The sequence below is a fragment of the Chlamydomonas reinhardtii genome, chromosome 6, assembly GCF_000002595.2.
Source record: "Chlamydomonas reinhardtii strain CC-503 cw92 mt+ chromosome 6, whole genome shotgun sequence".
NCBI classification, from domain to species: domain Eukaryota; kingdom Viridiplantae; phylum Chlorophyta; class Chlorophyceae; order Chlamydomonadales; family Chlamydomonadaceae; genus Chlamydomonas; species Chlamydomonas reinhardtii.
The window spans coordinates 7995317-8023277 of NC_057009.1; the positions used below are offsets into that span (position 1 = coordinate 7995317).

Sequence of the window (27961 nt, forward strand, 5' to 3'; positions counted from 1 at the left end):
TGCGATCGATACCAAGCAACTGACCCCGGGCGACCGACCCACCAACCGCCGCTAACCGTGGAAAACACACACGATCGCGGCACCGTACTTGGGTACCCCTCTTGGAGCCGTCAGTCCAGTTTCCACAGCTTGGTCGGGTTGGGTGACAAGTCACACGTGAAGAGGATAGAGTAGCGTTACCAGCCTGTGGCTGACCCTGTCCTGCTCCGACTAGTTGAAGTCAAATGTAGCCGCTGTAGCCCTTGTATTTCTGCGAGCGGCGTGGCTACGATTATAGTATAGCAAACACTTGACCCGGGCCAGGCAGCGTTCTCGAGCTGCTCAGCTTACTACCATGCGCAATGCCGCTCGCATCGTGTTGACGCTTGCGCTGGTCACGTTAGCCGGTGCGGCAAATCGCCTGCGACTCGTGCGGGAAGACGACTCAACGGCCGATGCAGGACCCGAGAAGCGGCCTGTCCCGGAGATACAGGTTTTCGACGATTTCTCGTCGATTGGTCCGGAGCAGCGCGATGCCTGGCTAAGCATCTGGTCGACGCAGGCGTGGGTAGGTTGCTCAGGCAGAGTGGGAGCGTTGCTTAGACGAGGTGGCGTGAGGGGGGCGGCGTGGGGGCGTGGGGGTGATGGGGTTAGCAACACGTGTGCCAGCTCAAACGTCCACCCGCGTGACGCTCCGGGTAGTATGGGCTTGCCCTGTTTATGCGCTGTTAGCCGTCTGTAAGCCGTGCTTTGCACCAGGTCCTGCAATGCCGCACGGCTGGGTGGCCCGCCGTTTCCTGCCATTCGCCGCTGTGCGGCAGGGTCCCTGAGTTCCTGCGCCCGGTCCATGCCACCGCCGCCGCCCCCTTCTCCTCCCCCTCCCCTCCTCCTTTCTCCCCCGCCACAGGCCATGCTCCAGTCTCTGCAGGCCGGCCGCGACAAGGCGCCGCTACACCTGCTGATGGTGGGCGACAGCACGATGCGCAAGCAGAAGGCCTACCTGTGCGACTTCCTTGAGCCTGGCGTACAGCACGGTGTGGTGGTGGCGGTGGTGGTGGTGGTGGTGGTGGTGGTGGTGGTGGTGTGTGCGCGTTTGTGTGTAGGGGGGGGGTTAGCCGTTCATGTGGAGAACGGAGTGACTAAATCACAGATATGAAGGGCTGACGTCCAGTGGGAACAGCGGGCACTCAACTGTTGGTTGTGGTGGGGGTAGTTCAACCAATCCCAAAGAAGCCAAGACCATGAGGGGACGTTATAGGGCGAAGCCCAACGCATCAGTCCCATCATCATCCGAAAGCAGGGGTGCACTGGGGTAGCTGGAGGCAGTGGGGAGCACTGGGGCGGGGAGCACTGGGGGCTGGAGTACTGGGGGCGAGGGCTGCCCTATCAAGTCTGCAGTACTTGACTGGGCTGGTCTAGGCTAGCTTCGTCGTTTCTCGTATGCATGACTTCGACTCCCCTGCACTTACCCAAACGTGTCTCTGTCTCAAAACACGCACACAGACTTCCATGGCCCGGAGATGGTCGAGTCCAGCTGCTTCAACCGTGAACTCAAGGTGCGAGTCACGCACTTGTGGAGCCCCTGCTGCCGCCCGGACGATCTGAGGCACCTTGCGCAGCGGCTGGCCGACGAGGGCAGCGTCGCCAAGCGGGCGCTGGTGGAGCCGCAGGTGGTGTACCACAACTGCGGGTGAGAGGCCGACAGAGGGCGGGGAGGTCTGGACGGCCGGTGGAGGCAGTGGAGGAGGAAAGGTTGGGAGCGAGGGGTCTGGAAGGAAAGGACGGGCCCATCGCGGCAAGGAGGGAGCGCGGAGAGGCGCGGAGCGGGGATGCTTTGGGGTTAGTAACGACCGCTCGGCATCCTTGTAAGCACTCCCGCTTGACTTCCTGTACTATGCCTACTATCCCTATACGTCTCACTCCCGCCCGCGCCCCACTCCCAGTCTGCACCTGATGCACCTGGGCGCCTTCCGCCCCTTCGAGTGCCTGCCGCGCCCCTACGAGGAGGTCATCACCGGATTCCAGCGCGCACTGCAGGAGGTGGGGGGCGGGGGGCGGGGGGAAGGGGCGGGCCTGGATGGCAGAGGGATTGGGGCTGCAACCGCGCCTGCTAGCTCAGCGCGCAACAAACGTGGTGTGTCGATGGCCCACGCACGAAATTCAATCTCGCCGCCGACGTCTGCCTGCCTGCCTGCCTGCCTGCCTGCCTGCCTGCCTGCCTGCCTGCCTGCCTGCCTGCCTGCCTGCCTGCCTGCCTGCAGGTGTACCCCTCCACGCTGCAGGTGGTGATGACCACGCACTCCATATGCGAGCCCTTGTTCACGGTGCGTGTCATGCCTTGGGCCTCGCCCCTGCACCCACAACTACCGGTACCTCCCTTGCCCCTCCCCCTCACGACACCACCGTAGCAAACAGCAACTCCTGCGCTCTCCCCACAAACTTCCCTGCTGCTCCTCCTGCTCCTCCACCTCCTGCTCCACCTGCCAGGGCGGATACCGCGATGCAGTGGACCAGGCGCACTGGAACCCGGAGGCCCTGACGGATGCCTGCGTCAAGGACCTGAGCCAGCGGCTGTGGTGAGTGTGTTTCACAGTACCCAGGAAGGGAGGGATCACGGTAGGGGGCGGGGCAGGCCGGTAACTAGACGGGCACGCTGGCAGCGGGGTTGCTGGTAGGGCTGGTGCACCGTAGCTGCGGTGGCGGCGGTGTCACACTGGCTCGGCGTTATAGGCTGTTCCACTCGCTAGACCTCTCCGTTAAAGCTTCAGGACTCAGGCATCAGGCCAGGGGAAGGGTTCAAGGCGTGGCTAGTCAGGGGTCGGGCACGCGTCTCCACATGCCCACATGACTGGCGGCTGCGACTGTGCGGCGCTGTTGCCAGGCGTGCCAAGGACGCGCCAAGTGCGGCGGCCACCCGCGCCGCACCCGAGGGCGTCACGCGCGTTCTGGCCGGCCTGTGCCGCAGCGGCATGATGATAGACGACACCGCGGCGCGGCAGCGGGCGGCGGCGCTGAAGGCGGTGGACGCGGCGCGGCGGCGCGGCGGCGGCGCCGGCATCGATGTGGTGGACGCGTACGCGCTGACGTGGCAGCAGTGCTGGTGCGTGGCTGCGTGGGCTTGGCGGGCAGGGGTCGCCAACTCTTGGCCCCCAAACGGGTTTTGTTTGTAAATGCGAACCCACGTGAATGAATTAGTGGATGCCATGGGGAAGGGAAGGGACACACGGGGTGCGCACGGGGAGTACTGGGTGGTGCGCCGCATGCATTTTACACGTCTGCTCCGTAGCCTACCTGAGCTTCTACGCCGTCACGCCGCAGGGCCAGTGAAAAGATGGACGGGCGGCACTACCCCTTCCTGGTGCCGCTGGAGGCCCAGCAGTTCCTGGCGGTGGTCAGCAGATGGCTGGGGGGCGGCGTGGTCGGTGTTGGCGGCAGCGGGAGCAGTGGCGTGTGAGCAGTGACCGCTGTTGGTATGTTGCTGAGGCTGGTGGTGAGGCGGGGGCGGTGGTGCGGCGCTTGACGGGCCGAGGGCTGGGCGCTCGTCTTGCAGCTAGGCGCGTTGAGGCTGTGGTGGTAGGGCACGGTGGTAAGGAGTCTTCAGACGTAGAAGCTAGTGCCGATGCATTGACCTGAGTCGGTCAACACTGGGCCTGGCCAGATCGGGCGGTGGGCCCCAACATGGGCTGCTGTGCTATGACATGCCATGCACACGCAGTCTTGACCGCACCTTACACCAGACACCCGACACAACGAATACATCCTGTAAATTGCAATTCTCTGGAACTTGAACATACGCTACGCCACAGGACAAGGCTCAACGAGCGTGTCACGATGGTTGACGATGGCTTAAAGCCGCGCTATCGCTGACCTTCTGCAGTAGTCTTACTATGGTATTCTTGCATATAGCGTAGCACCGGACTCTTCAGGGCAGCAACCCTGCGTCCTGGCTTGCGGTTTTGGACTTGTTCAAGATGGACCTCACTTGTGGAGAAGTTTGCTTCCTGGCGAGGTCGGCCTCAGGACAGAGGTGCGGTATGTCGCACGAGCTTGAGTTTTGGGCCAGCGATGTTCCAAACGCGTCGCGCACTCATCGCTTGTTGTGTTCTGGCTCTCGCAGCCTTGCGCTGCCTGGGGTTTTCTCGCTTTCATTTGCTCTCAAGGGACAAGGCAAGCGCGCTGCGCTTCAGCTGGTCTTCAAGACCAAGGTGAAACCCTGGCGCTCTAACAGGGGGGGGGGGGCGTCTCCGCGGAACACCTTGTGGCGCGCAACAAGCCCCCAGGCCGCCCGAATCCCAGTCAGCTTCGCGAATCCACCGGGATCTAGATTGCATCTGGGTCCGGGCCCCATCAGGCCCTTGGAGGCCCTCCTGGCGCCGTGGTGGCCCCTCCACGCGCCAAAACCCGGGCTCCCCTCCTCCTTTCGCGCCCATCCCCCACGGCGCCTGCACTCCACCCCTTCCCTCAGCCATCCCCTGGCGCCATACCTATCCAACCATTGTCCTAATGCTTATTAAATTCTGCAATGCTATCATGACAGGATGAAACCGCTGACGGCCAGACCCCAGGGCCCTCAGCAGCGCCCACGGTCCGCAGCCCGCACCGCCGGGCCCACGCCAACGGGGCCGCCGCAGTCGCCGACGACGTGTTCGCACTGGTGGACCGGACCGCCACCAACCGGGTGGAGTGGCTGCCGCAGAACCAGAGGGGGGTAGCCGACCCAGTTGGGCAGCTGCAGGCAGCGCTGGGGGCGGGGCTCATTCGCCTGACGCCGATGGCGCTGGCGCCGCACACATACGCAGGCAGCGGAGCTGCCGGCGGCCACGCCGGAAGCGGCGGCGCCACCGGCAGCAATCGCATCACGAGCCGCACCGGCACCAATGCTGATGGTGTTCTTGTGCCGGCCAGCGGCTATCTGGAAGTGCACGCGGCTGTGGTGCTGCTGCCGGCGGCGTTTGAGCTGGTGGTGCCGGAGCCGGTGCCGCGGGCGGCGGCGGCGCTGGGCGGGCTGGGGGACGTGCTGGCGCGCTCGGCGGCGGCGGCGGCGCTGGTGGCGGTGGTGGAGATGCTGGAGGAGGGCCCGGCGGCAGAGGAGGAGGCGGAGCAAGGGGGGGAGGAAGGGGCGGAGGGAGGGGCGGCGGCGGGTGGCGCTGCTGGCGGCAGTGCGGCCGCGGCTTCGGGCCCGGTGGACCAGCAGCAGCAGGGCTCGCAGTGGGAGGGGTCGCAGCAGCACCCGGAGCAGGAGCCCGAGCAGGAGCCGCCCCACGCGTATGCGGACGTGCGTGATGAGGTGTTTGACATCGTGGCGCCGCGGGACTGGGCCGTGACGCACCCCGACCCGCCCGGCCTCAAGTGCCGCCTGTTCCGCTACCAGCAGCGCTGCCTGTCCTGGATGGTGTGGCGCGAGACGCAGCCGGAGCTGGGGGCGCAGGCGGCGCACCCGCACGAGCCGGGACAGCAGGGACAGCAGGGCGGGGGCGCAGGCGCGGACACAGCAGGGGGCGCTCTCGCGACAGGAGGCGACGCTGCTTCCATATCGGCGGTGCCGCCGGAGGCGGCGGCGGCGGCCGCCGCTGCCGCGGCTCACTTGGGCGACTACGCCACCCAGGACTTGTTCTGGCGGCGCGTGCGGCTGCGGTACGGCGGCGGCCTGTCGGCGGCGGCGGCGGCGGCGGCGGGGGGCGGGGCGGCGGTGGCGGCGGGGCTGGGAGAGGGTGAGCTGTGGCTCAACACCTACCCGGGCGGGGGGCTGCGGGCCACGCCGCCGCCGCCGCCGCCACGTCAGAAGGTGGGCATTCTGGCGGACGAGATGGGGCTGGGCAAGACTGTGGAGGTCATTGCGCTCATGCTGGCACGGCCGGCGCCGCCGCCGGAGGCGCGTGCGCAGGCAGCAGCGGCGGCGGCAGCAGCAGCGGCGGCGGCGGCGGCAGCAGCGGAGCAGCAGGAAGAAGCGGCGGCAGCGGATACGGGTGGCGCTGGCGTGAAGGAGCAGGGGGATGGGGAGGAGGACGCGGACGTTGACGGGCGGCGGCGGTCGGGCCGGCAGCGCCGGGCGGTGCGCTTTACCGACAACTACTACGACTGTGTGGATGATGATGATGACGAGGACTACAAGCCCGGCGGCGGCAGTAGCAGGCACGGCGGCGGGCGCGGCGGCACTCGCCGCGGCTCGGCGCCAGGCATGGAGGCGGTTGGCAGCGGGTCTGGTGCTGCTGGTGGTGGTGGTGGTGCTGCTGGCGGGGTCGTGCGGCCGCTGGGCCCCTCGCTGATCGTGGTGCCGGCGACGTTGCTGCAGCAGTGGTCCAACGAGCTGGAGGACCACAGCAGCCTCAAGGTAGGTGGGCGCGCAGGGGCGGGTAGAAATCCAGGGTGTGTGTGTGTGTGTGTGTGTGTGTGTGTGTGTGTGTGTGTGTGTAAAAGAGCAGGGCATGTGTGTATGGGTGTGGCTGTGTGTTTGCGGGTGGGCGCCGTGTCCACCTTGCTCACCTCGTGGTTCACATGACGGTACCCCCTACCCTACACCTATCCGTGCCTGCCTACCGCTCTCCTCCTCCCATAAGTAATACCGTTTGCAACTGTCGCCTCTACCTGTGCTCCACTAATTTGATTATGTTTGGCTTGGTTTGGTTTAGTTTGGGTTGATGTTTACGATTTCCCCCCCCCCCCCGGCCTTCGTCACAGGTGCACGTGTACGACGGACTGAAGTGGCACCGCGTCCAGGCGCAGGAGCGGGAGAAGCAGGCCATCAAGTGAGGGGAGGGGAGGGGGGGGGCGCCCGCGAACGAGTGATTAGGCCTGGTTGAACACATGTGGCCTCTCTTGCCTTTGTGTTTGTCCATCGCGAGTGAAGCCGGCGCCTGGCTTTGCGCTCATCGGTGTGCCTCGCACTCATGCACACGTGGTGAGGGGGGGTTGCTGGAAGAACGTGTGTGTGTATGCGTGTGTCACGTGCGTCGTGGCCGTGCGTAGGGAGGCGAAGCGCAAGGCGCGTGAGGACAAGGCGGCGGAGCAGCAGGCGAAGAGGCAGGAGCGTGCACGGCTGGCGGCAGCTCGGATCATGGCGAAACGGGCGGCACGGCGGAATGCCAGAAGCACCGACGGCGGCAGTACCAAGCGGAGACGCGGAGGTGCCGCTCCTGCAGATGCGGATGCTGCGGGGGCGGGTCCGTCGTTGAATGGGGGCGCGGCGGCCGGCGGCGCGCCGAGGGCCAAGCGCCGGCGGACTGCGCGGCGCGATCCGGGTTACGAGGGCATGGATCTGGATTCCGAGGAGGAAGAGGAAGAGGAGGTCGAGCTCACGGAGACGGACGCGGAGGAATTGGATCCGGATGCCGTGGAGGGAGGCAGCGGCGCGGGGCCGTCGCAGTCGACGGCGCAGCGGCAGCGCTCGCAGCGGCAGGCGGCCCGGAGGGAGATGCAGGAGGAGCTGGAAAGGCATGGGGAGGATCTCAGGAAAGCATTGGAGGCGTCGCGGCGGGAAGGGGCCGGCGGCGCCGGTGGCAGTGCGGCGGCGCCAGCGGCCGCAGCGGCTGCGGGAGGGCCAGCAGGGGCCCAGACGCCGGGGGCCGCCGCCGCCGCCGCCCCCGCTACAGGCGGAGCCTACGGCGATGCCGGCGGCGCGGCAGCCGCCCCTCCCGCCAACGGCACCTCCCATGCTACAGCCAACGGCGCCGGCCCTACAGCCGCAGCCGCTGCTGTGCATGTGCCCAGCCGCTATGAGGTGTTGGCGCGGGAGATGACTATGGCGCTGTACGCGGGCACGGCGCGCTGCCCCGCCTCCTGCGACCCGGCGGCGGAGGCGGAGGCGGCGGTGGCGGAGCTGCTGCAGGCGGACGTGGTGCTCACCACCTACCAGGTGGGTGCGGTGGTGGTGGTGCGGTGCGGTGTGGTGTGGTGCAGCGCACAGCGCCCTCCCGGGCATTCCGCCCCATGCCGGACCCGGGCCCGACGCGCCCCGCCCCCCGCCCGTCTGCCCGTGGTTTTGGCCTGGCCTTGACTAACCCCCTCCTGCCTCCCCCCCCCCTTGATCTTTCTCAGCTCCCACTGCCGTAACGTTGCAGCCGTGTCTCCTCCCCCTCTCGCGCTCTGCCGCAGGTGCTAAAGGAGGAGGTGCACTACAGCCCCTCCAACCGCGCGCTGCAGGGCCTCAGGCACGGCAAGAAGTACTCTGTGCCCGAGTCGCCGCTGCTGCAGGTGGGGCTGGAGTGGGAGCGGGGCGTGTGTGGATGCATGCGTCGGCTTGAGGCGGGTTTGCGCTGCGTTATGCGGAAATGCCACACTGCATCCCTTTCCGTTTTGCACCTAAGCCCGGGGGTATGCCCCCTACGTGAGGCATGTGTCGCCTAAGCGTGGTGCCGCCCCCGGCTCCCCTCCTCCCCTCTTCCCCCCGCCTCCCCTGCTGCCGCCAGGTGCACTGGTACCGGCTGGTGCTGGACGAGGCGCAGCAGGTGGGCGGCAGCCTCAGCCACGTGGCCGTCATGGCGGGACGCATCCAGGCAGAGCACAGGTGCGGGAGGAGGGGAAGGAGGGGGAAAGGCGGGAGGAGGGGGAGGAAGGGGGAGGAGGGGGGTTACATGCATTAAGTTTACGAGGGGGGGGAGGGCAGGAGGAGGGGGAGGAGGGGAAGGGGGAGGGCACAGGACAGTGAAGGTTAGTTCTATGTCCTCTGCCACGGATCTCTCTCCCCGCTGCCTCAGGTGGTGTGTGACCGGCACGCCCATCGGCCGGGGCGGCCTGGAGGATGTGTTCGGCCTGGTCAAGGTGCTGGGGTACAAGCCCTACGACGACCACCCCGTGTTCAGGTGCGTGGGGGTGGGGATGGGGGTGGGGGGAGCGGCTTGGGTGTAAAGGGGACTTTGCAAACCGCGAACCCAGCAACACGCCCAAAGTTGGAAGGCCGAAGGCCTGACAAACAGAGACGTCTGGGTAAAGAAGTCCAATGTGCCACACTTTCACTCGTCTCCTCTGACGGACCTTTCTTACCCATCCATCTCCCCTCCCCCCCACACACACATGCACACGCACCCTCCCAGGCGGCTGGTGTCCGACCCCTACCGCACCGGCTCCGCCGAGGGCCGCTCCCGCCTGGCGGCGCTGCTCAAGCCGATCATGTGGCGCAACAGCAAGGCGGTGGCGGCGGCCGACCACCCGCTGCCGCGCCGCGTGCTGCAGGTGGGGGCGGGGTTGCAAGGATGGGTACAGAGAAGTGTAGCGACGTAGACAGGGGTGGGATCTGGGGGCGGTGGGGGTGGCCGGCGATATGCCTCATGTCGGGCAGGGGCGGGGCCGCGGAAGTCAGGGCTGACAGGCGGCGCTAAGGGCACGGGCCCGGTTGGATGTGGCCGTGTGGGTGAGTTTGTGCGTTGAGGGGCCTTAATCGTTGTTTGGTTGTGGCAACGATTCTGACGTGCCGCGTGTGCATGTGTGCATGTACGTGTCCTCGCTCCTCGCTTCCCCTCGCAGGAGGCGCGCCTTTGCTTCTCCGCGGCGGAGGCGTCCTTCTACGAGGTGGTCCTGGGCAAGACCCGCAAGGCCGTGACGGCCATGGACAGCCACACCGCGGAGCAGCAGCAGCAGCAGGGGCAGCTGGGGCAGCAGCAGCAGCAGCAGCTGGGGCAGCAGCAGGCGGCTACTGGGGTGGAGGTGGTTGACCTGACACAGGACCACACAGCGCACGTGGCGAACGGCCACGGCCACGGCCACGGCGGCCATAAGCGGAAGACCAAGGGTGCGTGCTATGCGGCTCCACTGCATGCGTGCTACGACATCTGTGCTGCGGCGACTGGTCTTGCTGCTTTGCGATGGCGTGTGGTGTGTGGTACTAGGGCACACCGCACACAGCAATCCCTCGCCAGCCTGCTGCTCCATTCATGGGACAAGCACACGTCCTCATAGTGTCTTGCCAACTACCGCACACATTCACCCCGACACACACTCCGACAGTCCTGCTGCGCGTTTGCTTCCCTTGTGCTCACTAACCGCGCCACACACACAGCATCACCCCACGCGCACACACACACACACACACACACACACACACACACACACACACACACACACACACACACACACACATGCCCAACACACGCGCTTGCTCCACCCCCCAGACAAGGGCGCGGAGCTGCAGGCGGAGGCGGGCGCGGAGCTGCATCAGCTGCGGCGGGCGTGTGTGCACGTCAAGCTCACGCGGTGGGGGACTGGGCGTTGGGAGGGCGCAGCTGCTAGGTGGGGAGTATGTAGGGTTTTGCGCGCTCGGTGCTCATCGGCATGACTGCCGTGTGAGGAGCTTCCGGAGGAGTACCACAACATGGGCGCGCCCTTTTATGCGTGGGGTCTTAGTGTCTCACCTCATGTGTTCAAGGGCACAAGGCAAACAAAGCGCAAAGACGGTGTATGCGATGCAGCAACGCGGCGGTGTGTGTATGTGATTACAACAGGCACTGGCGGCAGCTGTCCACCGAGCTGGGCTTTGGCGGCGGCGCCGGTGAGGCTCTGCCCACTGCGGATGTTGTGATGGTGCGACTGCGGGACCAGGCGCAGCTGGAGTTGCAGGTGGGGGCGTGCGCCATGTTGCTCCGGAACGGCATGGCACTTTCATGGCATGGAACCCCACACTTCCATGGCGCTGGCAGTGTTGCTTCTGAGTACGGGGCCTTGTTGAAACGCACACGGCAGCCACCGCCCACGCCCCGCACGTCCCCCAGCCGAGCCCAACCCAACCTAGCCCAACCCAAATCCATTCCAACCATATCAAGCCAGTCCAACCCATGCTCGTGACGCTTCCAGCCCGCCCGCCCGCCTGCCCGCCCTCCCGCCCGCCATACACAGAACGCCGAGCGCGACCTGTGCATGACCCTCAACGCGCTGGCCTGGCGGCTGGAGGCCACACACCGGCGGGTGGCGGCCCTGGCTGCGAAGAAGAGGGCAGCCGAGGCGGCTGCAGGCGGCGGCGGCGGCGGGGGAGGAGCGGCTGGTGCGACGCCGAAGAAGGGCGCGAAGAAGGGAGGGCCGGGGGCGCTGGTGCCGGCTGCAGCAGCGCCGGCAGGGGATGTGATGGTGGTGGAAGGGGAGGAGGAGGCGGACGTGGGGGCGCTGGGGTCGCCTGGCGGCGCTACCGGCGGCGCCGGAGCCGGCGGCGAGGTGGTGGTGTCCGCGTTCCGGTACAACCACTCTGGCAAGAGCGCGGGTGAGTTCGCAGCATGTGGCGTCAGTCTAGGCTGCCTACTCCTAGACCACTGCTGCGCCGCGCTCCTGCTCTGGTCCCTTTCCCCGCTCTCTGCGCCCCGCTTCCCCATCCATGTGCCCTCTATGGCCCTGTCCCCTGGTCCTTATGCTGATATCCTGTTCCCGATGTATCAACCTTGCAACCACCCTCCCTGCAGCCGACCTGGCCGCTGACGCCCGGCACCTGCTGGCGGACGCATACCGCACACTGGATACCAGCTGGCAGGTGCGGCGGCGCGGGCTGCAGCAGTCAGCAGCAGCGGCAGCAGCAGCAGCGGCAAGCATGTTGACCAGCCGCCCAACCTGCTTTCGGGAGGGCCTGGGTGGTGGGGCCACCGTACTTGCTGCACGCTGTATACTACCGCAGCAACTGTCCATACCGGTATGCATCCAAACTCTGCACACACAACTTGACAAGTATGCGCTTTAAGCTAAGCCGGTGGCATCTCCTTGCAACGCGGCAGGTCGGCGAGAACGGCATTGAAGCGGCCGCGGCGGCGGAGGCGGAGGCGGGCGAGGGCGGCGACGACGGCGGCGGCTATGAGGCCGACATCAAGGCGGCGGGGGCGTCCATCCGCGCCTGGCGCTTCGTGCAGGTGCGGCGGGGGCACGGAGGAACAGGTGGGGCAGCACGGCCATGCCTCGCGACACGCTGTGTAGGATGAAGGATGCATCCCCGTGTCTCCGTGTCGTGTTGCTTGTTTGGGAGAAAACCAACTCCCCACCCGCCCACCCGCAGGCGCACACCTCTCAGCTCCTGGTGGACCTGCTGACACGCCACCCACACGTGCTCGCCCACACCAACGCCGCCGCCTTCGCCACCGGCACCGCCGCCGGCGGAAACGCCGCTGCCAACGGCGGCGCAGCCGCCGCCGCGGACGGCGCCGGCCCCAGCACCGCCGGTGCCGCGGCCACGTCAGCAACGGTCACGGCGGCGGCGGCTCCTTCGGAGCCGGACGCTGCCGCGCTGGCGGCGGCTGCCGCCGCCGCTGCCAGCCGCGCCGCCGACCTGCGGCAGTACGTGTCCAGCCGCGCCGCCGACATCAGGTCGGGCGCAGACCGCGAGCTGGGCAAGGCGCGGGAGCGGCGGGACAAGGTCATGACCGCCATACAGCGGCTGGAGAAGCAGGTGCGTTTGTGTACATGTGTGTGTGTGTGTGTGTGTGTGTGTGTGTGTGTGTGTGTGTGTGTGTGTGTGTGTGTGTGTGTGTGTGTGTGTGTGTGTGTGTGTGTGTGTGTGTGTGTGTGTGTGTGTGTGTGTGTGTGTGTGTGTGTGTGTGTGAATTCATGTGTGTATGATAATGCACACGAGAGAGGTGTGAGTGTGTCTGCCTTGCAGCAGGTAGTGTGTCGGTACGAGGATACGGTTGGGAACTGTGAAATGCCGTACTGTACCTTACGAATACCCATGGGCACATGACTTTACACGCAATGCCGCCTCACCTGCCTATTCACGCCACTACCTCTCACGCCACCACCTCTCACGTCACCACCACCGCCACCACCACCGCCACCACCGCCACCGCCACCGCCACGACTGCGCCCAGGTTGTGGAGGAGCACGAGACTGCGGTGGGCCGGGGCCTGCCGCCGCAGCTCGTCAGCGAGCCGCGCGCCTGGCTGGCGGAGCTGGGCCAGCGGCTGGAGGCGGCGCGGCAGGCGGAGGCGGCGCGGCGGGCGGAGGAGCAGGTGGGTGCGCGGGCGGGGTGCGTGGGGTGGAGGGGTGCGGTGGGTGGACGTGTGTGCACGGGCGGGCGGCCGGAGGCGGTGCCTTGAGCAGCACGTGTGCAGTCCGTGCGTACGGCACCAGCCCATTGCTACTTTAAGCAGCATGGAGTATCAATCTTTGCAAACAAGGCCTGTTGGACTACCGTGAACATGTAATCCTTGTCCCCCCCCCACAGGCCGCTGCGGGCGCCAACGCCACCCTGTCTCTGATGGGCAAGGAGGTGCCGGCGCTGCTGGCGGCGGAGGAGGCGGCGGTCAACAAACAGAGGGTGGGCAGGAGGCGGCGCTCGCCCTGTGTGTGTGTGTGTGTGTGTGTTTGTGTGTGTATTTGGATAGGATGGGAGATGGCTGTGCGAGCGGAGGCTTTCTTGTGTTTAAGAGCACAAGTGAATGAAGCATGCATGGCTGTGGTTGCGATGCGGCGCTGTGCCGCTCTGTGTGCTCATGGTGCCCTGTTGTAACTGCAGCTGTAGCTGTGTGTGCGGGCCAGGGCTGGGATATGGCTGCTGTGTGCGGGCACTGGGGCACATGGGCGCTAGGTTGCACAGTACGATGCCGGTACTTGCATGGCGCCTCCTCCCCTGCCTCTCTTCTGACTCAATATGAACGTAACCCCCCCCTTCGCTTCTTCTAAATCCATCGTGAACGTAGCCCCCCTGGCTCCCCGCTCCCGACCTCTCCGGTTCCTTTACCCTGGTGTGTGCCGCAGGTGGGGCTGGACGCGGTGGCGGGTCAGCACCTGGTGGCGGCGGCGCTGGCGCGGCTGAGGGCGGCGGAGCGCGGGCTGCGGCAGCGCTACGGCGGCGGCGGCGGCGCCAGCAGCATCACGCCCGACCCCGCGCTGTGGACGCCCGTGCTCGTGGGTGCGTCGGCGCGGGGCTGTAGTCAGTTGATGGGGTGGATGGCCCGGCATGAGGGTCTGGCAGTGGGCAGGCTGGTTGCGGGTACTGGTACGGGAGGTTGTAGCGTGTGGCGCTTATGTCTTCTGGACGCGTAGGAGCCAGGCTCGTCGTATTCTCATACATATTTGTGTGCTTGTATGCAATGTCAACATCGCCGCCATGAAACGAACAGGCGGCATCACCCTGATGGTTCCTCCCGAGGGCTACGTCGACACGGGCAGCAGTGGCGGGGAGGCGGACCCCGCGCGGGCGGCTCGTGCGGGCTGGGCCGCCAGCTACCCGCCCGCGCTGGGGCTGCTGCGGCGGGCGGTGGCGGGGTGCTGCGAGCCGGAGCCGGTGGAGGGCGCGGCGGTGGGCATTGCACACGCCTGCGACACCATGACTGTGATGCTGGTGGGTGTGGGTGGGTGTGAGTGGGTGTTTTGTCAGGGGTTTGTGGTCTCTTCGTCCTCCCCATACACCTCTCATCCCCACCAAAGTCCGCTGGGGAGGTCCCCACGGAAGGTCCCCGACATCCACACCCGCGCCACTCCCCTACGCCCCTGTCCGCCCCCCCCCCCCCACGCCTTCACCTCTCAATGAATGTGACACCCCCGGCGTCGGCACTTCACTTCATATTTGATACACACCATCCCATGGATGGCTACCCCCCCCCCACACACACACACACCCCACACACACTGCCTCAGGTGGAGCGGCACCTGCGGCACCCGCACCGCATGCTGGACTCGCGCCTGGCGGAGCAGCGCAGGACGGCGGACAGCCACGGCACCAGCAGCCTGCACGGTGAGGGCGGTGTGGGGGCAGGGGGAGAGGTGGTGGTGGTGGTTGTGCTGGTGGTTGTGCTGGTGGTGGTGGTAGTGGGGTGGCTGTGAGCTTTGGGGGGCTTCCCGTATCAGGACAGGCGCATGTAGCAATGGTGTTGGTGGTGTGGGCAGGTCTCTCACAGTACCTTCACATCCTGAGCACCGTAGTAATGGATATGCGTGTGCGGTTCTGGCCCCAATGCCACCGCGCCTGCCAGGCCTGGGTCTGGGCGTGCTGCTGCCGGCGCTGGAGGCGGTGCGCGGGCGCATCGAGCTGCTGAGGCAGTGGAGGGAGCACAACGTCGCGGAGCTGCAGGTGTGTGTGTGTGTGGGGGGGGGGGCGGCGCGTCGGGGGCGGGGGGATGCACAGGAGGAGGGGGGCGGTGTCAAGCCGGTCACGACCGGCACCATGTTATATGCATGCGGGAGGTGCAGGTGCCGAGCCTGTGTGCGGAGTCGGGGCGCCGGGGACCACAGCAAGCACACCTGATAATGATAACTCAAGCGGATTCATTCACAGCAAGCTTTTCCCGTGGCATTTCTTTTCCCCCCTGCGCCCCCTGTGACCTGCCCAGGTGGAGCTGGCTGAGCACCACGTGGAGGTGGTGAGTGAGGAGGTGGCGGCGGCGGCGGGCGGCAGGGTGGCGGGCATGGCGCCGCTGCTGCGTGCCGGCGAGGAGGAGCTGCGGGCCAAGGCCGCGGAGCTCAAGGTGCGGAGCAGTACCCCGTACGTGAATGTGTGTGTGCAGGGTGCATGGTCGGGCCGGCTCAGCGATGGCCGATGGGTGTAAGGGTGCGCGGGGAGGGAGGGATACCCCCAAACCCCCCACCAGTCGCCCGTCGCAGTACCGTGAGCGTGGCGTTGGCTGGCACAAGACCTCCCGCCGACGCCTGACCGTGTACCGCTCGCCTGCCACTGCTCGCCCCCTGGTCCGATCTATAAGCCCCCCCCCCCACACACACACAGGCCCGCTGCGAGGAGCTCCGCCGCAATCGCACCTTCTTCAACAACAAGTACCTGGAGGCGACCAGCCTGCGCCGCCACCACACCCACCACCAGACCCACCATCAGCAGGCCAGCCAGCAGGCGCAGCCGGCCCAGCAGGGCCCAGCAGCACAGCAGCCGCAGGGACTTGGTGCCAACGCACCCGCGGCAGGGCCCAGCTCTGACGCAGCTGCCGCCAAGGCGGCAGCAGCAGCTGTCGCTGCTGGGCCGTCGGGCAGTGCAGCGGGAGCCGCCGCACCGGTGGCGGGGTCGCCGCCGCCTGCGCAGCCGCAGGCGGCGCCGGTGAGCGTCGACGTTGAGGTGGTGGAGGCGGCGGCTGCTCGGCCGCACGAAGAGGGGGACGGCATGGAGGTTGAGGTGGAGGTGGTCGGCGGCTCTGCAGTGGGGAAACGCATGGCAGCAGCCACGGCTGCGGCACACGTGGGCGTGGCGTGCCGTACCGGCATCTTCGCCTGCCTCCACCCCTGGCTGGAGTGGGCCCCCGGCTACGACCCGCGAGTCTGGAACCGCCAGCGGCAGCAGCAGCAGCAGCAGCAGCAGCAGCAGCACTCTCCTGCGGCAGCTGGCGGCGGTGGCCCTGCTACTGCCGGGTCTGCTGGTGCGGACCGCCGTGGTGGGGGCGCTGGTGGGGCGGATGCGGACATGGTGGATCTCACCGGGGCCGATGTGGAGGCCATTGTGGTGGAGGAGGACGCCGGGGAGGAGCAGGGGGGCGGCGAGGCCGCAGCAGCCCGGCGGGAGCAGGAGCAGGAGAGGCGCCGGACGGCGGCAGCGGCGGCCGCGGCGGCGGCCGCTATTGCTCGGGCGGAGGTGGCTGCCAGGGGTTCGGGCCCTGACACGAGCGCTGGAGCGGCAGGCGGCGCCGATGCGATGAACGGGGTGGCGGTTGCAGCTAGCACTGTTGCTGCTGCTGCTGGTGTTGGTGCTGACGCAGGCGGCGCTGCTGGCAGCGGCTCTCTGTCACAAGCGGCCGCGCAGCCAGGCCAGTACCCGGAGGGGCAGCAGCGGCAGGGTCAACCGCAGCAGGGCCAGCAGCAGCAGGCGGCGGAGGCGGACGACTCCAACATGTGCATCCTGTGCTGCGACCAGTTCGGACACGACGTGCGGATCTTTCCGTGCGGGTGAGCGGGAGGGCAGCCAGGCGGCCGCCGGCTGCGCACGTGCCGTGCCTCGTCCTGCACACTAGGCTCATGCATATACCAATGCAAACGGCCTTTGCCTCCTCCCTTCGCTTGTGCTTTCGAACACATGCTTATTCTTGCCCCCATACACACACATGCGTACACACACAAACGCTTACACGCGTGCACACACACGCCAACGCCTACGCAGGCACTGGTTCTGCGGCAACTGCACGGACCAGCTCATGAGCGCGCCGCCCGACAAGCGGCGCTGCCCCACCTGCCGCTGCGAGGTGCGGGACAAGACAAGCATCCTGCAGGTAAGCGGGCTGGGCACGTAGCGAGCCATGAGGACCTGCATGGGTGGAGATCTTGCCGAGCGTGCCGGGCATGATATAAAGCGTTTGCTTAGTGATTAGGGGTCCGTAGTGGGAACCACGCATATGAGTCGTTGGCCTGTGCGCCAATCAACCGCTGCCACCGCTACCGGCGACGGCGAGCAGGCGAGCGGCGTGGGCGGCGCGGCGCGGCAGCGGCGGGCGGCTGCAGGCGGCGAGGTGGACCCACCGGAGGGGCCGCACATCCTCAACGTCAAGGTGAGGGCAGAGGAGCCAAATGCAGTGTTGCACGCAGTAGCAGGCTGAGCGTGTGTGTGCGACGCAGCCGGTATCACTGCAGTCCCCTCGCGTGCAGCGGCACGTGCGCAGCACCGCTGTCGCACCTCCCACCACATTCCCCTCGCGCTGTACCGTACCTAAACCCCGCACCTGCCTCACCCGTCGCTCGCTCGCTCCCTGCCCCCTGCCCCGCCCCTTGCTCCTCCCAGGTAGAGGCTGCGGACGAGCTCATGACTAAGATCGGCGCGCTGCTGCGGCGGCTGGTGTGGCTGCGCAACCACCGGCCCGCGGAGAAGAGCCTGGTGTTCAGCCAGTGGGCGGACGCGCTCCAGGTGTGGGCGTCGTTTGTGGTGTGGGAGGGGCGGGGCTGGGGGCGGTGGGCGGGTCGTGGACGCGAGTCACATAGGCGCGCTGGAGGGGCTGGGCTGTGGGGTTGTGGCTTGGAGTTGGCTAGACCTTGGTTGGGTCGAGCAGCTGCGGGCCAGCACCCTACCGCGCTGCGGTGTTGGGCAGGCGTTGGGGCCTGCCTTTGACGCGGCTTGTACTTGAAACGCACGCATGCATGACTGTAAACACGTCCGCACTCGCTCCTACACACAGATTGTGGAGCGGGGCCTGCGCGCCAACGACATCGGCTGTGTGACGCTGGAGTCGGGTCGCCGCATGCGCCCCGCCATGAACGCCTTCCTGCACGACCCCGCCTGCCGCGTGTTCCTACTCAGCCTGAGGCAGGGCGCGGCGGGGCTGACGCTGGTGAGAGGACAGTCGCGGTGTCAAGATCATTAGTTCAGCGTCCTCGCACTATCTTCCGCGTCTTGTTGCCAGTGCATCTGCACGGGAGTCGCTTGCGTTGCGTTCTGAGCGTTTTTTCATATTGACAACCCTACGCATCCAACACGCGCGCACAAACCACACGTGATCGCGCCATGCCGCCAGCCCCGCCGCTCGCCCCCCCCCCCGCCTTTGTCACTCCGTTCTCCAACAACGGCTTAACCGCCCTCCCCTCCCCTCGCCTCCAGGTCCGCGCCAACCACGTGTTCCTGCTGGAGCCGGCCCTGGACCCCGCCATCGAGCAGCAGGCCGTGGCGCGCGTGCACCGCATCGGCCAGACGCGCGACGTGAGCGTCACGCGGCTGCTGGTGGACGACAGCGTGGAGCGGCACGTCATGGCCATGCTCAAGGTGGGAGGCGCGGTGGAGGGGGGGAGGGCTGTAGATACCAGCCCAAACTAAGCCGAACCCGATGCAGTAAAGCGAGGAGAGCGCGGCCTATGTTTTGCGGGGGCGCCGTTATTGGTTGGTAGTGTGGAAAATGTTTGGGAGGTGGCCGATTGAGAAGCTGTGCTGCAGAGATCCGTGCAGTGTGTGTGCTTTTCAACTTCCTCTTCTACACATGCGCAGGCCAAGCAGCAGCTGTTCATGGAAGCGGCGGGCTCAGCATCCACCAGCACCAGCGGCGGGGCGGCGGCGGCAGGAGCAGGGGCGGCCCGCGGTGCTCTGGTGGCGCCGACGGCGGTGCCGCTGCTGGAAGGCGGTGAGGGCGAGGAGGCGAGCCTGCAGGCGCCGGCGCCGGCAAAGGAGGTGGCGGCGGGTGCAGACCTGCGGTACCTGTTTAGTGCCGTGCTCAAGTAGTTTGATGCAGCAGGATTCCCGCGGCGGCATTGGTAGCGATGCAAAGAGCTGCAAAGAGTACTAAGGGGAGGTTGCCAGGCCGCCGTGGCAGGTGTGGTGGTAAACGTCTAGGCGTTATGCAGGCGTTTGAGGTTTGTGAGTGCGCTGTTGTGTGGAATGGGGCGCAGAGAGCTTCCACGTGCGCTCGCAAGGCCGGGTCATGAGACCTCATTGCCCCTCAGGCTGGGCTGTGTAACCGCCGTTGGCTGCTCCGTAAAAAGCATCTTAGACTCCACAGGTGCCACCCCCCCAGCCTTCTGGTTGGAAAGCTGGTAGGCTGTGGCGGCCGTGTAACGGGCCTTGGTTTGAGGTTGGCCCACAGTGAGCAAACAGGCTTTCAATGACTGGGCAAGCTGGCAGGCATTTCCATGCACACACTGGCTTTCAGGCTCATCGTGGCTGATCCATAGACTTTGCTCTAGGACTGGGATGAGGGCGTGCCTGCGCTATTTCCCCACCTACCTTACATATCAAGGTCATCACGGAAACATGCGCACCGGTACTTCACAGACACACAGATTTATATGGGAAGGGCAAAAGCCCCACAAAAAGAAGGATATGCGACTGCGTGAGCAAAACTCGCGGATCTCTTTAGTAAAAGGCGAAAGAGATATTCGCTACGCGTTCAGCTCGTCGCGGATACATACACATGTGCATCCAAGGCTCCAGGCCCCCCAACCCGTGCCAGGCAGGACGAACGCTGCGCGATGGTGGGTACGCATTCTCCAGCACAATGCCAATATGCTTCACTGCCTATGCTACCTAGACATAGTATGTGATAATCGCAATACAGTAAAGGCCATTCAGTGAACAGGCTATTGCACCTGGGTGACACTAATGTGCGCGTCCCCGCCCGCCTCTCAGACGCCAGACACATAATGTTGGCCATGTATGGTATCCATAGTGTAAAATATATGCACTCTATAGAAGCAACTCATAGCCATGCTGCCCATCTGCTTTACTCTGCCAGAGTTCGCGAAGGAACATGACGATGCCTTGAGACGCTATCGAGGGCTTACCGTTGACGGCGACGCGATGGGCAAAGGAAGCATCGCAAGGTATCTTAGCTCGACATATGAACTCTTTGCCTGCGGCCCGGACCTCAAGACATTCATTGTTGTGCCGGCACGCATGCCGCAGGGTGGCCGCGGCCACTTGCCTCACCAGCGACAAGCGCCTTGCGGCCAAGCGGGTGCCGCTGCCACGGGAGACCAAGGAGAGGTTACAGGTCTTACAGGTGGGCTGTGCTTCCAGGCTAGCCTTAGGGCTGAAGTGCTTGTACCCTCTTGTTCAGCGGATGGCGGGAGAACTGCGCAGCTTCAAGTCACCTGACTCGCCTCCCCTCACTGCATGGCTTGCAGAGGCTGGCCCGTGAGTCGGCAGTCGCGCAGGCTCTGGCGACACAACAGCCTTTTCCAGAGGGGCTGGTTCGCCAGTGTGCGTGCGTGTACGACACAGAGGCTGACACGGTCGTCTTCATCATGCAGGTGTGTTGTGCAGTCAGCTGAGCACAGTGGAGGAGCCCCAGGCGCAACGTGTGGCCAGAACGCTCTATTCGTGGGCGTGCACGCGGACTCTCCGGAGGCCCGAGCGCGGCACGTTATTCCCCGCACTTACATCCGCATGTGCCGTCTGTTGGTCCTGCACCGCAGTTGTGTGAGGGGCCAAACCTCGCTGAACTGCGGCGACAGCAGAAAGCGGCGGGTGGCAGGTTGCCCGAGGTATGCGTGCAGCGCCCTCGCCGTCAGACGACGCATGAATCTCATGAAACACACGAAGGTGCACCTAGCCAAGAAAGCTAACAGGGAGCAAGTACGCACACTGACAAACAGCTTCTTGTAAACTGCAGGCACGCGTGCAGCACATTGTTCGGCAAGTGGCTGTAGCGCTGGGCCAACTCCACCGACTCGGCTTTCTGTGTGTGGACTTGAAGGTGGGGTGTGGGGGCTGGTATTTGACGTGCCTTGAGCTGTGCCAGTGTGCCGTAGAGACTCAGATAAGTCCGAGCAGGTCCGAGTGCTGTGGCCTGTGGGGGGCTGCCGACAGCTGCTGTGCACAAGCCTGCCACAAACCTTTATAGCTGCTGTGCTGTGGGATGTGCGCTGTAAGTCAGCATCACCACCATGCTTGCCTGCAGGCTGAGAATGTGGTGTTAGCTCCAACAGAGCAGGTACGACGGGTTACGCACGCTTAAACACGCTACCTGCGGAACAAGCTAATCTGGGCGATCATGATGCACGCTGTATTTGCAACGCGCACAACCTAACAGCATCTTTCCCGGGTGGTGTGATGGCCACACCTTGCGCACAGGATCCAGACCGTGTGCTGCTGGTGGATTTTGATTTATGCCGGGACCTGCCAGGATCAGGATCCAGCGCGTGCGCTGACATGCTGGCGAGGCTGGATCCAGCGGCAGCTGCAGCGGAGCGGGTGTGGGGCACTGCAGAGTACCTGGCATATGAGTTGCTGAAGGTTAGTTAAAACATGGGCGAAGGTCAGCCTAAAGCTAGGCCTATCTTTAGTCAACTGGGACAGTCGGGGGTGGACAACTTCCCTGCCTGTCCTACAACACGCCCCAACCCCCCTGCACAGGACGGCCCGTCCGCCTATTCTCCTGCCAGCGACTGGTGGGCGCTGGGTGTTCTGACGTATGAACTGTTGTACGGCCGTGCGCCGTACAGCGCCCCCACACTGGATGGCGTGCTGCACCGCATCTCACACACCTCCCCCGCCTTCACACCGCCCGAGGACGGCGGGCCCAAGGTGCGGGCGCGGGGCTGTGCTGCGAGGTGTGCACGCTCAACGGTCTGAGGGAGCGGAACACGGCTACCAGATGCCCTAGTTGCGTTGTTGAATAGGCCCCTGGCGCTCCATGCCCACATCCCAACATGCCGTCTATGCCCACATCCTGACATGTACGGCGCTGTGCCACGACACACCGCAGGTCAGCGGCGCCATGGTGCAGTTCATCCGGGCGCTGCTGCGGCACCGGCCCGACATGCGACTGGGCGGCCGGGGCGGTGTGCAGGAGGTGCTGGAGCACCCGGGGCTGCAGCAGCCAGGCGGCGCATGAGGGAACGGTTTGGCGCGTGGGTGTGATGGACCAGGCGAATGGACCAGGGCAGGCAGCCAGGCGGATTGTGGCAAGGCCGCTAGCGAGTGGAGACAAGCAGCGCGTGGGGCGTGTCGTGTAGAACAGGCTGCGTCGGTAGTGTGGGAGGGCGGTGTGAGGAGAGAAGGGTACGCGGATTGGAGTCCGATGTCACGACGCGGTTCGCATTTTATGCTGCGGGGGGCACAGCGTGCTGGGGCCTGGGGGTGCCCCACAGCGAAACCCTGTGCGACCGCTACGTTGTAACAGTCAGGAAATTTGCATAATTGGAAGTCCTGGCAATGTGCAGCGTCCTAATTCTGTGTATCTCAAATTAGACGCGCGCGTGCACCAAGTTTCTTTCCTCTCTTTTGTTTGTTTAGTGACTGACCCGTAGCTGTTCCCGAACACAAAAGCTGGCGATGGAGGCCGCTCTTATAGCTCGGCTTGAGAAGGCTGTCGAGAGGCTTGAAAAGCTCGAGGTGCGAGGGAGATCATCGCTGTGCGTGCGACAGCTTTTGCCACCAGGCAGCGCCAGCTTCAAAAGACAAATACACTCATCACACAATCACCGGTTACGCTACAGGTCGGGCCTGGGGCGCGACCCACCGGGGCCTCGGCTGCTGCGCACGGCCATGCTGCTGCCCCCGCTGCCGCCGCTGCCGCCCCCGCGGCTTCCTCTGGCTCCACCTCGGCCACGCTGGCTGAGTGGGACCACCTGATGTCGGAGCACCTGGGTCCGGTGCTGGCGCTGGTGCAGTACCTGCCGCAGGAGGTGCGGTGAATGGGAGGGAGGACGAGAGGGGGGCGTAAGGGGGGGAGGAAGAACGGGCTCGGAGGGATGTGTGCGGGCAGCGGCGGATCTGCGGACGAAGAGACGTGGGCAGCGGTGAGGCCTCTTAGACGCGTTCAAACAGAGGAGGGAGCGCAGCGCCGTTGCCCAGCACGACATCCTCGGCAGCTGGCCCTACACAGGAGCAGTGGTAGGTGGGGAGCCAGGACCGCCACCCCCAGGCCGAGTCGCTCAGTGCCCGAACGCTCCACCTTCCTTTGTACTCGCCTTGCGCAACAGGCCCAGGCGAGCATGCAAAACTTCGACAAGGCGTTCCAGGTGGGGGTGGGTTGGCCTGGCTGGAGGCAGCGGCAGGGGCTTGGTGGTTGGGAAGCTGGTGAAGGAAACAGAGATGTCGCCGGGAGCCCTCTTTGGGCAGGGCCGGGCGTTCGCGCCGCTGCCGTTTTTCACTTGTATCCCCAACACGCCGCTGCGATGCATCGCCGCGCGCAGGCCGCCAGGCGAGTGCTGGAGGTGTCGGCCGCGGCCAAGGTGCGTCGGTGGCGTGCGCGGCCCCCTACGTTGCCGTGTGTGAACGTGTGCGCTGTGTGTCATATCAACTGGCGCCTTTGAATGCGCGCCAGCCCTCAACGCATGTGAGCCCATGCTGTCAGCCCCTTTGGTTCCATGCGCCGGGCGGCCATTATGAACACCGCCGCCCACCCCGTAACCCACCCCGCCGCGCCACCACAAACCCACACAGCCTCATCCCGCTAACCCCCCGCTCCCCCCGCCTTACCCCCGCCCGCAGCAACCCGACTCGCCTGAGCAGCTGCAGACGCTGCTGGCGCCCGTGGCTGAGGCCATGGGGGCGGTCAGTGCGGCCAGCGAGGCGCGCCGCGTGTCCTGCCCCCACCACCTCAAGGTGGGCACTGGGAGCGGGAGGGAGCGGGAGGGTGTGGGAATGGGGCTGGGTGTGTCCAAATGGGTATGCCGGATTGGGCGGGTGGCAGTTTGAGAGCCTGGTGGCGAGGGTCGTGCGTCTGGAAAAGATGGGTTGAATAGAACGGCACTCTGTGCCAGATCCTGATCGCTGTCGCCCGCTGTGTTTCGTGACAGGTGCTGGCGGAGGCGGTGGCTGCACTGGGCTTCCTGGCGTACACGGGACACGGATGCGGTGAGGGCGACGGCCGGGGGCGCGGGGGGGGGCTGCGATGGCGAGGTGGCGGCGGGGGAACGGGAAATGACATCGGGTGCTCACACGGGGCCGGTGCGGACGCGCGGTGTCAGTTGTGGCGCATCCTAGTCGGTTGCCCTGCCCGCCACTCACCGGGCGAACTGGTGGGAGCCGCGAGCGCTACCCGTCCCCATCCGCCTTGCGCCCGTCATGCCGCCGCCAGGCACCCCTGGTCTACACAGCCACACAAATCCACACCCGCAAACCCACACACCCTGCCCCGTGTCCCCACTCCGTTGTAAAGCATCGGCCACGCTCTCCTCCTCGCTCTACTGCATTGGGTTTGATTTCCTTTATGCTGCTATCTACACCCCCACCCTGCCCGCTCCTGCCGCTCCTCCCGCTCCTCCCGCCTCCTGCAGGCATGCCTCCCCCCCGCCAGCACGTGGCCGACAGCTGGCAGTCGGCCGAGTTCTTCTCCAACAAGCTGCTGATGGAGTTCCGCGGCAAGGACGAGAACCAGGTGGCCTGGGTGCGCGGGCTCAAGGTGAGCAGTGGCGGTGAGGAGTGAGGTGGTGGTGAGGAGCGAGGTGGGGAGTGAGGTGGGGGCAGAGGGGGCCCGGGGCGGAGGCTAGAGTGAGGGTCGCTGGGGTGAGGGAGGAGGAGAGTAGTGTGAGGAAGGCATCAGTGTTGTGACACCAGGGACTTGGGCAGGTAAAACTAGCAGCAGCAGCGGTCGAGGCGGCGCCAGGTCGGCCGTCTCCCACAGAACCTCAGAATGAAACCCAGATGGATTAGCTTGTCCTCCCCTAGCGCCCCCGACCGTTCTCGCCTTCCCCTCTCCCTACCCCTTCCCCCCTTTCCCCACGCCCCGCAGTCCTTCATCCAGCAGCTGGAGCAGTTCGTGGTGCGCAACTGCCCCACAGGCCTGCGCTTCAACCCCGCGGGCCAGCCGCTGGCAGCCGCAATGGCAGCCGCGCCGGGCGCCAGCAAGCCCGCCGCGCCCGCACCACCCCCCGTGCGCAAGCCGGGTAAGAATTTGGCAGCAATGTGCCCACTCTACTTGTGTGAAAAGAGGAGAGACACCCTCCGGAGCAAGGCCGTGTCACCCCCCCCTGCTCAACCTGTTCCTGCCTCCCAACCCACCGTGTGCTGCAGGCGCGCCGCCTCCGCCGCCTCCCCCGCCGCCGGGCCCGCCGCCCAAGCCGCTGTCGCCGGAGGAGCTGGCGGCGTCCTCCTCCGGGCGGGGCGGTGCCGCTGGCGGTGGCGGTGGCGGTGGCGGGGATGTGAGCAAGCTCTTCGCCGAGCTGTCCAAGGTGCGTTGTGTACGTGCGTGTGTACGTGCGTGTGCACGCTGACGCTGCAGTTGATGTATGCAGACGTTTGCATGTGTGCGGAGCCCGGCTGCCGGGCAAGGCCAATCGGGACCGGCACGCTGTTTGGAAGCGCCACGCCAGTCCATGCAGCCCTCGGTTGCCGCACGCCTCACAGCAAACAGCACAACCCCCTACACAACCACACACCCTGCACACGGCCAAGCACCCACCCAGTAACCCAACCTCACCCGCTCACGCACTCAGGGCGAGGCGATCACCTCGGGTCTGCGCAAGGTGACGGATGACATGAAGGCCAAGAACCGCCCCGACCGCTCGGGGACGGTGCCGGCGTCAGCAGCGCCGGCGCCCGCCACCGCCGCCTCGGCGTCAGGCAAGGCGGCGGCGGCTCCCTCCGGGCCGCCCAAGTGAGTGGGTGTGTATCAACCGGATCAGTTGAGAGCACTTAGTTGCGTCGCATTTACGAGCACGGGCATCAGTACATCGGCTACGTGTCCACTTCTTAAATAATCATGAATGTAACCCCAACAATGTAAACCCCGCCCGCCCCCCCGCAGGCTGGAGCTCCAGGGCGTCAAGTGGGCTGTTGAGAACTGGAGCGGGCGCCAGGACCTGGTGCTTGAGAACGAGGCGCCCAAGAACAGCGTGTACGTGTACGGCTGCAGGGACTGCGTGCTGCAGGTGAGGGCGGGGAGGTGAGGGCGGGAGAGGGCAGGAGGGCGGCAGGCGTAGGGTGGGTTAGAAGGCTGGGCGGAGGGCTAGGCGGAGGGTGGCGGGGAAGGGGCAGCCATCCGGATGCAAAGACGAATTGGTGCAATGGGGCGGAGGTGGAGAGGGGTGCTGCAGTGCCTCAGTGTCAAAACAAACTAAAAAAACTAAATTGCATTTTGCGAGTGCACGTGCTCTCCGTACAAAACGCTTCCGCCCACACCTCGTCCCAACTCCTCCTCCTCCCACCCTCCCCCAGGTCAAGGGCAAGGTGAACGCGGTGTCGCTGGACAAGTGCGTGCGGGTGGGGGTGGTGTTCGGCGACGTCATCTCCGGAGTGGAGGCCGTCAACTGCTCCAGCGTGCAGCTGCAGGTGCGGGGGAGGGGGCGTAGGGAGGTGCGGCTGGGGTGCAGGAAGGCGCAGGGAGGCGCTGGGTTTAGGGCGCGGGGGGGGGGAGGCTGCAGAAGGAAATTGTGCAGTGTCGGTTTGGAATGGGGTACCGGTAGTGTCAGATTGCCCTTCTGGAGTTCGCCACCTCCTCCTCCGCGCCCCCCTCCTCCACTGCACCTGTCGCCCACCGTGTGCTGCTGCTGTACAGGTGACGGGCGCGGTGCCCACGCTGTCCATCGAGAAGACCGACGGCGCGCAGCTGTTCGTCAGCAAGCGGGTGAGAAGGCCGGGATGTTTTTGTGACTGCCCCCTCTTTTGCATGTGTCTAATTTGGGCTGGTATTCACAACCCTACCACCTCCTCCCCCCCCCCCCCCGCCTCCCCCCCCCCCGCCGGCAGTGCGCGGCCGACCCCAACTTCCAGGTGGTGACGGCCAAGTGCTCCGCCGTCAACGTGGTGGTGGTGCCGGACCCGGACACAAACAGCGAGGAGGACCCGCAGGTGGGGCGCGGCGTGGCGGGGCGGGGCGGGCGGTGGTGGAGGCAGTGGCGGAGGGTGGTAGTGGGTGGCTGAGTGGCTGGGTACGGCGTGTGGGTGTGGGGGCGGGGCCTAAAGGCGCATCCATGCGGGTGGGACACAGGGAATGGGAGCACTCAGGAAATGACGGTCCTCGCCCTGCCTCCCTCCACTCCCCTGCCTTCGCCACCCCAAACCCCCACCCACACGCACACACGCATACGCATACGCACATGTGCACAGGAGCACCCGGTGCCGGAGCAATTCATCTCCACCTTCCAGGGCGGCAAACTGGTCACGGTGCGTGTGGGGGATGGGGCGAGGGGCAAAGGCTGGAAGGGATTTGGACGCGGCCCCGCGTCCTCCGCATGCTTCTCTCTGTTGGCGCTGTGGACTCTTTGTACATGTCCCAGGGACCCAAGACCCGCCTGGTGTCCTTGGCGTGCGTAACCTGTGAGCTCACGTGCATGCCCGCTCCACCCCTTGCTTTCACGTCACGGCAGGTTGCCGCGGCGCACAGCGGCGCGTGAGCACGAGGGGGCGCACGCGGCGGTCAGCTGTGAAGAGTGGGCGTGGTGCGTGCGAGCGCAGCGCACAAGTGCTGGACCGAACGGGAGCAGGGGTCTTGCAGCGTGGGTTCGTGGTTGCGAGAGCGGCAGCAGAGTGCGTGGCGTGCTGAGTGTGAGGAGTGGGCTTGGTCTCGTGGTATATTAGAGTTGTGAAAGGGCGCTCCGTGTATGCACGCGATTCGGCAGGGCTGCTGTCCTGACGTGGCATTGATAGCAGCTTTTGTTGTTGAAGGGTGACGGCGCGACTGTAAAGCGTGGTGTGAGAGGACGTGATTGTGGATGGCTCAAGGCGCGTTCAGCGGCTAATACAACTGGAAGACCGATGTGCATAATTCCACATGGCGATTCTGGTGGG

The 27961-nt window shown here is 65.8% G+C and overlaps 4 protein-coding genes across 4 annotated transcripts; all 4 read left to right on the forward strand.

Annotated features, from left to right (window-relative positions):
- The first annotated feature begins 140 nt into the window (after nucleotides 1–140).
- Nucleotides 141–3757, forward strand: CHLRE_06g303950v5 (uncharacterized protein). The gene is made up of 8 exons (XM_043063667.1): nucleotides 141–547; nucleotides 887–1013; nucleotides 1483–1669; nucleotides 1923–2019; nucleotides 2241–2303; nucleotides 2467–2555; nucleotides 2861–3079; nucleotides 3298–3757. Exons 1-8 carry the CDS (start codon nucleotides 335–337, stop codon nucleotides 3431–3433), a joined length of 1131 nt encoding a protein of 376 aa, XP_042924373.1. The 5' UTR covers nucleotides 141–334; the 3' UTR covers nucleotides 3434–3757.
- A 927-nt stretch (nucleotides 3758–4684) lies between these two features.
- On the forward strand, nucleotides 4685–19354 carry CHLRE_06g304000v5 (uncharacterized protein; the record flags this gene model as incomplete). Its single annotated transcript, XM_043063668.1, has 28 exons — nucleotides 4685–6310; nucleotides 6658–6725; nucleotides 6946–7831; nucleotides 8071–8169; nucleotides 8385–8482; nucleotides 8673–8777; nucleotides 9009–9147; nucleotides 9439–9703; nucleotides 10083–10164; nucleotides 10413–10527; nucleotides 10804–11161; nucleotides 11358–11425; nucleotides 11664–11795; nucleotides 11939–12328; nucleotides 12747–12887; nucleotides 13103–13195; nucleotides 13636–13789; nucleotides 14001–14221; nucleotides 14518–14614; nucleotides 14853–14950; nucleotides 15210–15344; nucleotides 15602–16761; nucleotides 16973–17081; nucleotides 17265–17357; nucleotides 17588–17710; nucleotides 17979–18131; nucleotides 18398–18559; nucleotides 18779–19354. Coding segments are annotated over 28 exons (7401 nt in total), but the record flags the coding sequence as incomplete, so codon positions are not given.
- Nucleotides 19355–19609: 255 nt separating this feature from the next.
- Nucleotides 19610–22418, forward strand: CHLRE_06g304050v5 (uncharacterized protein). Its single transcript, XM_043063669.1, has 9 exons — nucleotides 19610–20106; nucleotides 20189–20285; nucleotides 20410–20535; nucleotides 20701–20769; nucleotides 20898–20981; nucleotides 21186–21218; nucleotides 21359–21520; nucleotides 21641–21811; nucleotides 21993–22418. The coding sequence occupies exons 1-9, from the start codon at nucleotides 20084–20086 to the stop codon at nucleotides 22119–22121; spliced, it is 894 nt and encodes a 297-aa protein (XP_042924375.1). The 5' UTR covers nucleotides 19610–20083; the 3' UTR covers nucleotides 22122–22418.
- Nucleotides 22419–22469: 51 nt separating this feature from the next.
- On the forward strand, nucleotides 22470–27951 carry CHLRE_06g304100v5 (uncharacterized protein). The gene is made up of 16 exons (XM_001691349.2): nucleotides 22470–22621; nucleotides 22726–22914; nucleotides 23212–23250; nucleotides 23425–23463; nucleotides 23723–23836; nucleotides 24031–24088; nucleotides 24511–24635; nucleotides 24966–25119; nucleotides 25247–25404; nucleotides 25669–25829; nucleotides 25980–26103; nucleotides 26390–26503; nucleotides 26730–26798; nucleotides 26921–27022; nucleotides 27281–27337; nucleotides 27541–27951. Exons 1-16 carry the CDS (start codon nucleotides 22562–22564, stop codon nucleotides 27565–27567), a joined length of 1590 nt encoding a protein of 529 aa, XP_001691401.2. The 5' UTR covers nucleotides 22470–22561; the 3' UTR covers nucleotides 27568–27951.
- The last annotated feature ends 10 nt before the right edge of the window (nucleotides 27952–27961 follow it).

Coding starts and splice junctions, on each gene's coding strand:
- CHLRE_06g303950v5 (XM_043063667.1), top strand. CDS start 335: ATGCGCAATGCCGCTCGCATCGTGTTGACGCTTGCGCTGGTCACGTTA. Junction 2,020..2,240: donor TCCAGCGCGCACTGCAGGAG/GTGGGGGGCGGG, acceptor GCCTGCCTGCAG/GTGTACCCCTCCACGCTGCA. Junction 2,304..2,466: donor TATGCGAGCCCTTGTTCACG/GTGCGTGTCATG, acceptor TCCACCTGCCAG/GGCGGATACCGCGATGCAGT.
- CHLRE_06g304050v5 (XM_043063669.1), top strand. CDS start 20,084: ATGGGCAAAGGAAGCATCGCAAG. Junction 20,536..20,700: donor CGGTCGTCTTCATCATGCAG/GTGTGTTGTGCA, acceptor CCTGCACCGCAG/TTGTGTGAGGGGCCAAACCT. Junction 20,770..20,897: donor CGGGTGGCAGGTTGCCCGAG/GTATGCGTGCAG, acceptor TGTAAACTGCAG/GCACGCGTGCAGCACATTGT.
- CHLRE_06g304100v5 (XM_001691349.2), top strand. CDS start 22,562: ATGGAGGCCGCTCTTATAGCTCGGCTTGAGAAGGCTGTCGAGAGGCTT. Junction 24,636..24,965: donor CCTGGGTGCGCGGGCTCAAG/GTGAGCAGTGGC, acceptor CACGCCCCGCAG/TCCTTCATCCAGCAGCTGGA. Junction 25,120..25,246: donor ACCCCCCGTGCGCAAGCCGG/GTAAGAATTTGG, acceptor CGTGTGCTGCAG/GCGCGCCGCCTCCGCCGCCT.